The sequence below is a fragment of the Silene latifolia genome, chromosome 9 (assembly GCF_048544455.1).
Source record: "Silene latifolia isolate original U9 population chromosome 9, ASM4854445v1, whole genome shotgun sequence".
Classification (NCBI taxonomy): domain Eukaryota; kingdom Viridiplantae; phylum Streptophyta; class Magnoliopsida; order Caryophyllales; family Caryophyllaceae; genus Silene; species Silene latifolia.
Window position 1 is genome coordinate 391,182 of NC_133534.1, and position 11,124 is coordinate 402,305.

The following is an 11,124-nucleotide window of genomic DNA, read 5'->3' on the forward strand; positions in this document are numbered from 1 at the left end:
TATCGAATAAAATGGAACCGCGGGAGTACTCGAAAAACGAGTATATCATAGTATCATACCAGTAGAAAAACAGAGGAGTAGAATTTATATGGCTATATAATCCCCCAACTGTTATAATTAGGCTGTGGTTATACCCCAGAGACAAAATAATTTGTACAAAACATCCTACTTTAATCTTATAGTACATAGTTATGAGACAATATGAACAATTTGTTCGATATTACTACGACAAGTCACTTACTCACTCTGGTTGCATGTCAAAAACACGACACTTCACTTCAGACCAAAAAATTGTCGTGTCCAACCCTTGTAGTCGAGTCAGTGAAACATAAAGTTTATCGAGCAGAAGGTGTAATGCCACCGTTGGATAAATCTGGACTTTGTATTTCAAGGAAGCTAGTGAGCAATGTTTTTCTTGAAGAATGTGCTTTAATACTTCCTGAAGACATGCTTTGGTTGTTTTCAAATCCTTTCTCTAACTTGATAGCATCTTGTATAGCTAATATGATTTCCTGCATTCTTGGTCTCGATATTCCATGTTGCTCTACACATTGTATGGCAACTTCTGCTACTCTCCATACTGATTCCAGTTTCATGCTGTCTGATAGCAGTGGATCTATCATGCTTCCAACGTCTCCTTTACGTATCAATGACCGTGCCTACATCAGAAAATAATGACTGACCAAGCCCTGTACTTGACAGTCCCGGAAAATAATCCGATGCAATTTCCACAAACAAACAAGTTTATAACACACGTCAAAAACGAATGCTAGAATAATCCATAACTTAAAAACAAAACATAGCTTGATGATAATGTCAATAAAACAAATCTAGAAACCAAAAGCAGACACAAATAACATTAATAGAAATCGTTGTATAAAGGTATGGTAGCCAACACAAGAGCTAAGTCGCATTCCAAAACATCATCAAATAGAGATTCGGTAACCCCATCAGTGTGTAGTCGGTGTTCAACATCTCTCGAAACTATCTTGCCATCTTTCCCTACAGCAAAGAGGTAAACAGCTTTCTCGTCTTCAGGGAAAAACAGTTGTTTCTTGATAGACGCTTTAGCTTCAGCAGTGGGAAGCATATAACAAGGCCATGGCATCTGTTTCAAGTTGAAACATGGACACTTGTGACAACTGATAGGATCACCCATAGGCTCATCCACCCATTCTTTATTCCAACGGCGGTGCTCGTAGTCTAGGAGAACAAACACAACTTCCCAACCCATGGCCTTGATTTTGGGGTAATGCTTCTTCACCCGTTTGTAACCGTCACATTGGCTCCACGTAAGGTAAAGGAGCACGTTCTTGCCTTTGAGCTGCTCCGAGTTGAACTCCTGACCATTCTGAATCATCGGACAGTTGTTGAATAATGTTGAAAAAATCGGGATGAGTGATCTGACATATTCCAACCTTTGTTGTAGGATAGCGGTTCGAGTGAAGGGATATTGGTCGACTCCCAAATTGATTAGGACTTCTCTTCCACACAGCTCACCAGATTTGCAATCAGGTGGTATAATGATAAACTTTTCCCCGGGCCAGGGAAATCCCCGGCCAAATATACGCCACAGCTTGCGACAAACCCCGTTAGGGCAGGAGTATAGAAACCAGGATTTGATATTTAAAGACCTGAGGGCCTCATGGAGTTGTTTAATGTGTGTTTCTGGTTCATCCCAAAAAGGCATGGGTACGAGCATAATCTCAAGCTGTTGGTTGTTTGCTAAGCAATGGTCGTGGGCCGCCTTAATGTCTTTCATGATATCCCCATTAATGAACAGGTACAATCCTACATACTTACGGGACAGATCTAGGACCGTAGAAGAGAGTTCATCATCAGTTTCAGAAGCAGCATCAAATCTGTGGAGAGTGAAAAGGGGATCGCAAAGCAGAATATCCCCGTGAAGGGATAGAGGCTCTTGACAAACCTCGTCAACAACATCGTCAATGCCATACTTCTTTGCGTACATAGGATTCAGCTTGTAGAGGAATGTCCGAGGCGAGTTCATAGGATCCAACCTACACCTCAATACGTTATCTTGTATTCTAATCGCGTCTAAAGTGGTGGGGAGAAAAGAGGGAGCCCACTCGGAACCAAAATACAAAAAATGGTCAGGGGCTTCTCCACCCTCCAAAACGATACCCTGGGGATCGACCAAAATGGCCGATTCTAAGTCCAAGTGAGTGCCGCCACGCATACACGAGTGTATATAATCACGAGTCTCAAAATCAGAAAAGGGTATAGCAAGGCAAGAGAAGGCAGAATAAAAATGATCGAAAGCAGCCTTTAGATCATAAACAATATCAGTTCTCAAAATAGCTACCACAACCATCTCAAAAGGATAACCAAGTTCAGATAACTCGTTGTATGCGTCTATTAAGGAACGGCATTGTTGAGCAATGCTGCTGCCACAAAGCATAGGTATGTGGAAACAACAGATAAGGAGGTATTTTCCTGAGAGGGAATCAAATTCAACAGGTTCGTCTTGGAGAACACCTTCCTCAAATCGTACCAAGTGAGACGTCTTACCATTATTCGACAAAAACCGTCGAATCCCGCACTTTAATTTCTCTCCTTTGACAATCTTGATTGTTTTTCTTTTAGGTTCGTTACGCTTCGAGCCTCCTGACTTAATAATAATATTTCCTTTGCCTTTGCCCGAATCAACCAGCTCGTTATAACCATAAATTTTTCTAAGGTAAGACTCACCATAAATTTTTCTAAGGCGAATATTATCACCATAAGTTATTCTAATGTGATCCTCCTCTGACACGTAGGCAGTTTCTTCTTCTTCTTCTTCTTTGGGTGAAATTCTTTGATTTTTACTGATGATATCAGTAGAAGACGGGAAATACATCTTGAACCAAAATTAACTGGATTAAATTAAAAAATTAAACATTAAAAAAAGAATTAACTGGATTAAATTAAAAATTAAAAATTAAAAAAAGAAATTGAGAATTGAGGATGAGAATGAAATCTTTACCTGACCTGCCCTGCCCTGCCCTGCCCTGCCCTAATTCCTCCCGACTTTTATCCAGATCGGCTTGATAGTTGATACCCTCCGTTTAACAACAACGCCGCGCTCGCGCGTTCTCTCTCTCTCTCTCTTTCTTTCTTTTATTTTTCTTTTTTTTTGGGGATATTTTATGGTGTACCCTTGTGTTTTTCGGTTTTCCACGTGTACCCTACTTTTTTTTATATTCTATGGTGTAACCCTAAATTCTATACATTAATCTATACCATAAGCTTATTTATTGTCTTTGTTAACTTATTTTCTTAAATGACCTATTAAATCGTCTATTTATCATTCCAATTATTCGATAACCTATTTATTAACTTATTAGTTCGCCGAATTACTCATTAGCCCAAGAAATTGTATACGAAACTAACTAAAAGTTCAAAAAATCTCCATTATCATGTCGTTTTTAATAGTAGTTGGTGCTTATTAAAAGTGATTTGTGATGTTTCTCGTATAGAATGATCAGAATAAAGGTCAAAGTACGGTCGTTTGATAGTTATAAAGTTAATGGAGACTTAAACAAGGTTATGATGGAGAATTTAGTAAGAAGTTTAGGGGTACAATGTAGAATTAAAAAAAGGGAGGGGTACAACTTAGAAAACCGAAAAACTCAGGGGTACACCGTAGAATATCCCATTTTTTTTTATTAGGTAAGAAAACTAGGTTGATCCTCTAGGGTAGGACCAACCTATCTCATCCTTTCGAATGAGGGAGACAAGTTGAAGCCACCGGCTATCAAACCACCTCGAAAGAGTTGGACATGAATGTTCAATAGTAGCCATGAAGTCAGCAACCTTGTTGGCTTCACGAAAGCAATGTTTAATTATCACTTCATCGAAAGAATGAAGGTCTAATTCTACATCTTTAATAATACTAGAAATTTCCCAAAGAATTTGCCAAGTAACTCGAATTGAGTTAATAACACATAAATTATCACCCTCCACAATTAACTTTGAGATTTCTAAGTATTTAGCTGCTAAAATACCTTCTTTTAAAGCGAGAGCTTCAGCAATAAGGATACTATTGGATCCGCACTTTTTTGCTCCCAACAAAACGACTTTACCATTGTGATCTCTTATAGAATATCCTAAAGCAGCTTTATTACCTTCTATTCTTGATCCGTCAAAATTTAGCTTTAGAAAACCGTTTTTAGGTTTTTCCCACCAAATTTCTTCCTTGTTGTTTCTAGCTGACCCTTCTATCTCGGGATTGTTGAGATCCTTAAATCTAGTCACATTCCAGGTCTTAGTGCTATTATTACATAAAGTAATAAGTTTGCTGATACTTAAATTAACATTATTAAATATAATATCATTTCTATAAAACCATGCATTCCACCAAATAAAATTAATGAAATCATCTTTTGGAATTAAATCCTTGAGATAATTAAGTTTCGTTAGAAAACTTTGACTTGTAATAGTATCATAATTTGACAAAAACTCGTTGAAACTAGTAATGTTCAGGTCTTGGATGATAGACCCAATCAAGGGACATTCGTAAAAGAAATGATCTTTGTTTTCAATAGGATTGTTGCACAGAACACAATGAGGTGGGACATCAATATGACTCTTGATAAGTCTACTTTTCGTTGGAAGGCCGTCAACACAGGTTTTCCAAAGAAAAAATTTCAATTTAGAAGGAATATTCAATTTTCAAATCCACTGAAATTCACATTTGTCAAGAGCTTGATCGAACAAACCTTGCGCTAACCAAGTTGCTGTTTTGGTAGAGAAATTTCCATCTACGGACAACCCCCAAATGAGGGTATCTGGAATATCATTATGTGGCACTGGAATGTTAGTAATCTGATTAACAATATCGTTATTCACTAAACTGGATAATTTACAAACATCTCATTGCTTGTCTGAGGTTATGAAATCTTTAACCAAAAGATTAAGATCACGGTTACTATCATTATCAACCATACTGCTTGTAAGTGGGTGTGAAAAAATCCAATTATCAGACCAAAACTTAAGTTTGTGCATGATGATAATTAGGCCTTGTACAGTTTATACCCCAGAGACAAAATAATTTGAACAAAACATCCTACTTTAATCTTATAGTACATAGTTATGAGACAATATGAACAATTTGTTCGATATAACTTCGACAAGTCACTTACTCACTTTGGTCGCATGTCGGACACAACACGACACTTGACTTCAGACCAAAAAATTGCCGTGTCCAACCCTTGTAGCCTAGTCAGAGAAACATAGAATTTATCGAGCAGAAGGAGTAATGCCACCATTCGATAAATCTGGACTTTGTATTTCAAGGAAGCTAGTGAGCAATGTTTTTCTTGAAGAATGTGCTTTAATACTTCCTCCTGAAGACATGCTTTGGTTGTTTTCAAATCCTTTCTCTAACTTGATAGCATCTTGTATAGCCAATATAATTTCCTGCATTCTTGGTCTCGATATTCCGTGTTGCTCTACACATTGTATGGCAACTTCTGCTACTCTCCATACTGATTCCAGTTTCATGCTGTCTGATAGCAGAGGATCTATCATGCTTCCAACGTCTCCTTTACGTATTAATGACCGTGCCTACATCAGAGCATTTTTTTGGTCAAGCCAGACATATATCTTCGGAAACTGTTTGCAGATGATCTTCCCTTGTGAATTAGCAGTCAATAAACAAATCTCGATGCATTTTTCATTATGAGATATTCAGAAACACAAGGGTGCGGATGCAAAAGTACGAGCGACTGAAAATAAATTACTCCTAATTTCAGGATCAGAAGCAAACATACCCAGTGAACAATATTCCAATCAATCCCATAATCTTCTGTGACGGGTTTTCTTCCCGAAATGAGTTCCAAGAGAACAATACCGAAACTATACACGTCACTTTTTTCAGTGAGCTGCTGATATGCATAATACCTACACAAGAATGTATAAAATCAGTTAGGCTCACACACCGTGAACTTCTCAAGTCTTGGGAAGCTCATTTTTCGGTAGGACCAGCACCAAGTTTTTGCAAAATGTTCATCATACTTACTCTGGGTCTACGTAGCCTAAAGTTCCTTTAGCTACGCTTGATATATGGGTGAGATCATCTTCTGCCTGCCTTGAAAGTCCGAAATCTGCTACTTTGGCCCTCATATTTATATCTAGAAGGATATTGCTAGTTTTTACATCTCTATGGATAATGCTAGGATTGCAACCCGTGTGCAAGTACTCGAGGCCTGTACAAACCCATTTTGTGAGCATACGATAGCATGTTTTCAATACCGTATCATGTAGAGAGAGCTAGAATACATGTAATACCTTTAGCAGCATCTTCTGCTATTCTGAGACGAGTTGGCCAGTCTAGCTGCTTTTGTTTGACAGGATCTGTTGGATATGACATATACTCCATATTAGACTAGAATGTCTTTCCGTCTCTAACTGTAACACATGCGTCATGCAGAACAACGACAAAGCCTTATTCCATAAATGATTCCGGATCATATTAGTCTCTAATGTGTTTCTGGCTCTAACCGTAACACCTACGTCATGTAGAACAACGACAAAACCTTATTCCAAAATATCCCTGTGGCACCCCTAACACCCCAAAAAAAAGGATTCGGGTTTGTCTAACATGGAATGTAACAAGGAACCATAATTATAAAGTGTCAAAAGCAAAATACGGGTCCAAGTGGAAAGATTCAGGCATATATACTTTACGAGAAAAAAAAAAAAACATTGAATTAGGTCGGAAAACCAGACCGTGGATGTGATCCCGAAGTGTTCCATTGTGCATGTATTCATAAACCAGAATCCTGTGGCTTGCTTCTTCACAATATCCAATTAGAGGGACCAAATTTCTGTGATGAATTCTCGACAACAATGAAACCTGAAATAAGTTGATCGCTTAATAAGGTTGATTCAAGTGTATAGCTCCTCAAACACAAGATTGAAATCTTTGAGTCGAGCCTAAAAAAGCAGAAATAGTATTATATTACCTCGGTTAAGAATTGCTTAGTTCCTTGGCTAGTTGGATCAGCTATGATTTTAACTGCAACCTCTTTGCCATCCTTCATCTTTCCATAATAGACGATTCCAAAGCTTCCTTTTCCAATGTTCATCGAGTACTTATCAGTGGCCGCTTCTATTTCAGAGAGCTTAATGTAGCAAGCTACACCATCTTCCTTAATGTGTCCACCCTTTGCTAGAGTGTGCCCTACTGAAGCCCGAGTACTCGTACGCAAGGAGCCACCTAATTCACATTAAACAGCTTTAAAATCTGAAATATATTCCTTTTCACAGTATATACCTTGGAAATGAATGATAAACATATTAAACCTTTATTATCATTTCTCCGCCTAGACGCATTTCTTTTGTTTTTCCGCAGTAGTAGCAGAATTGCAACGATAAGAGCTATAAGCAATCCAAGTACCCCTACTGAAATTCCAATAATAAGCTTTGATCTTCTACTCAATTGTGTCCCCACCGTTAGCTTAGAATTGCCTTCAAAGCTATAAAAGAGGACGTAAATTTCATTACAGGTGAGATTTGTCACAGAAAAGCATATATGAGACGGACTTAAAGGGTACTCTGACGTTATCAGTATTTGTTAGAAGAACACTCACTTGAACACTAATTTCTTGTTTAGCAAAGCCGACGGTATCCTGCCACTAAAACAGTTGTTCTGTATGTACCTGTCAAGGTAAAAAAAAAAGTGAGCAGAAATCGCTTCCTTTTATACAGTTAAAACTTGCATCTAAATTTAGCGCAGACTTACAGCTCGCTCAAACTCGGTAAATTTCCAAGGTAAGTAGGTAAAGATCCATTCAGTTTGTTGTTCTCTATATGCCTGTAATATATGATAAATAATCTAAGACAACAACATTAATTTGCTAATGACTTGTGATTGTGCCATGTACCGCTATAACTGTAACTTACACAATCTTCAGGTTGATTAGGTTACTGATATCCGGGATGGGTCCACTGAGGGAATTACCATCTAACCACCTGCACAATTTGATTATGAATGTAAAAACCCGAGTTAGGCATTCACTTGGACACTTTATTTTAAGCCAATAAACATGATCTTTGTTTAGACAAATTCAACAGATGGACAACCAACTCATGTCCGGCACTTTTAATTAAGGCAGAATGACATTATAGAATATAGACTTACAATTCCGTCAGTGCATCCATATTCTGAATCTCAGATGGTAAAGCCCCCGTCAGATTCTTTCTTGATAAACGTCTGCATAAAACCACGAGAATGTTAAAAGCATATAATGCTTCATGAAAAAAGAATTGCTATAATGATTAATGATCACGCCTTGCAACTGGTATGCGAATTGCTGTGACTTACATTCCAGTAATTCGTGGTGGTGAAGTTACGCTGCAGATTACCCAGTCCCAGTGCACTGGAATGCAAGGATCTCCTGCATTTTGTGTTGCAAGGCTGACAGGCAACATGGCACGGATGGCATTCAGGGCAATCACTACCGACAGATAATAATATCAACATTATCAGCATGTCAGTCTCATGAAAATATTACAGCGGACTCAAGTCTCAACTGAGAATTTGTGATTTGGACAGAAAACCTACCATCTTGAGCATCAGTCTTAGAGCCAATCTGCAGATATTTGCTGATCTCTATCGCATTGAGGATCGGACCCTTTGTAGAGTCCTCGGTCTGAACAAACGAAAACGACAGAACAAAATCAAGGGTAATATTCATGTAGCTAGGTTCATAGAGCTTGTAAGTTCCGTTAGCATTCTCTGCTATATTCACAACTGCATTGCTGTAATCAGGTACATAAGGTTGTAACATCCTGAATTTTCGAGTCTCGTTTGATTTCAAACTTTCAATCTCAGCAAAATACGCAAATGCCCGAGCATTGGCAGGAAAATCATCTAGGGTTAGCCTGTAGCTCAAGTTCCCTTCAGTGCCAACTACTGCTGTTTGCATCACTTTAACCGGTGGATACTCTCGTGTGTTCACTTCTATGTCCTTGGTTGTGTTAATCCTTTCCGTACCAGGAGCTACCCCTACTAAAAAATTCGGCCTTTTAACTTGATCCGATTCCCATATTCGATCATATGGGTCATCTGGGTACCTTAACAAGAAAAGCTACTGTCAAGTGTCAAGCAATTTGAAGTTGTCCATATTTTTGACCGAGGTGTCAAGTTTCAGATACATGCACAAGACAAAAAATGAAGAGTCGCAACATAGATCGATCCATACCTAACGGAGTCTTTGGATGGAGCACCGAAATTGACTCTAGCAGAAACCTTCAAGTAGAAATCATCCTCATAATCGGTAGCGTACATAGAGAGATTCAATGGCCGGAGCTCCAACGTCGAGATGAAAGGAGACCCGGTAGCAGCACAACAAAGACAAACATCAACAGAATTAGACGGTGCCCTAATAATCATCTCTTCAACATAAGTTCTTGACCCATCAAATACAGTCACAGTAGCCCACTTAGTTGCATCCAGATACAGCTGAAAACTCGGATATGCACCGACATTTCCTGGTGTACCATACAAAAAAGTAGCCCTTACAAGATATCTCCTCCTTTCTTGGGTGTATAATGTGTAACAGTATTTCCTGTCATCTGTCGGAAAATCCCTTCTTTTTTGGTAAGGTTCCCAATCTCCATTCGGGTTTTGTACTACATTTACTGATTTTCCGTGGCTCATCATTTCTGTGTCTGAAATCCATTCTAGTCCTGTTCTTTTGTCTGTGTAATTACTTGATCCTCCACAGTCGATGCTGATAAACTCTGCATAAATACCGCGAATTTTTAGGATCAGCTAACTTGAATCTTCAGATTACAAAATTGTAGACCAACCAACGGATAATCAGTGTTCAAAACCCGTCTACCTCATCACAATCCTTCCACTCTTTTTACTCAAAAATCATGCTACTCTTGCAATTGAAACTCTATTTCACAGTTCAAACTCGCGAATTAAGATGGGATTGGGGCTTGAACACTCGACTTCATACTCAAAATATTCGCCAATCAATCAATTATCCAACAAGTACAAGCAATTTTAGCAATATACCGAATATTATAAATCAAAATGCATAAAAACTTGAAAAGCGAGTCCCTCTTAACAACAACATTACCCCAGTTACCTCAATAACTCCGTAAATTATGAGGTAAGGACAATCAAACTTGGGAGGGGTCAATCCATTCAATTGCCTTCAGTACCCCGAAGGAGATTGCCCCAACTGTCAGTAGGGATACTCCTGGTCAATACCAAAAAAAATCTCAAAACAACACCACCAGCACCACTACCCACAAAACTAAACAAGAGTGCAAGGGCAGTACAATATCGGGGATGAGGGGATTCGAACCTAAGACCTATTGTAGGTTATACCTCAATCTTACATTCTTACCAGTACCACTAGCCTAGAACTTCCTTGGTACTCAAATATCAAACATATGACAAAACAAGTATCAATCATTCCCCAATCATTTGTTTACCTTTTAAAATACTCTGAATATAAAAGGTAAATAAAAGAGCGAGATAAAAAGAAACCAGGAATGTAATAAGGTAAAAACAAGAACACTTCGTCTTAATCATTTGATTACCTTTTAAGATACCCTCATAGGCTCATACCCCTCACAAAAAATATTAAACGTAAATAAATGATTGAGACGAAAAGAGTACAATATTAGACTACATGTTTTACATACCAGTGAGTTGAGACAAAGCAAATGAAGCATAGAAGAGAAGCAAAACCAAGACATTAAAAGATGAACCCATTAAAACAACTCTTTGAAGTTTTATGCTTGTTTCGGTATTTGAATAACAAACATTTTGTTTGTTTACACTTTGGTTTTTTCTGTTTTATTTTTCAGCTTTTTCTTTTAAATTATTATCTCACTTTAACACTTTTTTTAGTGTTTTAAATAGACTGAGGATAGTGAGCAATGATTTTTTTTTTTTTTTTTTTTTTTTTTTTTTTGGTAACGATGAAATCCGCAGTTGCTATCTTTATTGGGTAAACTCGCGGGTGTACGTGATAAGCGCAAAACCACGTATACTGGGTAAAACACCCGGGTGTGTTCGCCTATTAGGCGTGACTTAGGCAAGAATCTTTCACAAGATTTTCTTTCTTTGGGAGGCTTGAACCTTGGTCTCCTGGG

General features: G+C 38.1%; 2 protein-coding genes across 5 annotated transcripts; both read right to left on the reverse strand.

The window, feature by feature from the left end:
* Window positions 1–28: 28 nt before the first annotated feature.
* Window positions 29–10,847, reverse strand: LOC141598561 (putative LRR receptor-like serine/threonine-protein kinase At1g67720). Of its 3 annotated transcripts, none has more exons than XM_074418238.1 (15): window positions 10,672–10,837; window positions 9,210–9,750; window positions 8,570–9,081; window positions 8,330–8,462; window positions 8,147–8,218; window positions 7,909–7,977; window positions 7,748–7,819; window positions 7,596–7,664; window positions 7,309–7,481; window positions 6,969–7,222; window positions 6,733–6,859; window positions 6,292–6,357; window positions 6,023–6,209; window positions 5,775–5,904; window positions 29–659 (listed from the first exon to the last, which is right to left on the reverse strand). In XM_074418238.1, exons 1-15 carry the CDS (start codon window positions 10,739–10,741, stop codon window positions 336–338), a joined length of 2,799 nt encoding a protein of 932 aa, XP_074274339.1. In that variant the 5' UTR covers window positions 10,742–10,837; the 3' UTR covers window positions 29–335. The 3 variants fall into 3 exon arrangements, with proteins under 3 accessions (XP_074274339.1, XP_074274338.1, XP_074274340.1); XM_074418237.1 differs by lacking the exon at window positions 29–659 and adding an exon at window positions 4,916–5,568 and having other exon boundaries at window positions 10,672–10,847; XM_074418239.1 differs by lacking the exons at window positions 29–659; window positions 10,672–10,837 and adding exons at window positions 4,916–5,568; window positions 10,107–10,400.
* On the reverse strand, window positions 750–3,140 carry LOC141598562 (putative nucleoredoxin 1-1). Of its 2 annotated transcripts, none has more exons than XM_074418240.1 (2): window positions 2,987–3,140; window positions 750–2,876 (listed from the first exon to the last, which is right to left on the reverse strand). In XM_074418240.1, exon 2 carries the CDS (start codon window positions 2,858–2,860, stop codon window positions 860–862), a length of 2,001 nt encoding a protein of 666 aa, XP_074274341.1. In that variant the 5' UTR covers window positions 2,861–2,876; window positions 2,987–3,140; the 3' UTR covers window positions 750–859. The 2 variants fall into 2 exon arrangements, with proteins under 2 accessions (XP_074274341.1, XP_074274343.1); XM_074418242.1 differs by having other exon boundaries at window positions 2,992–3,093.
* Window positions 10,848–11,124: the final 277 nt, after the last annotated feature.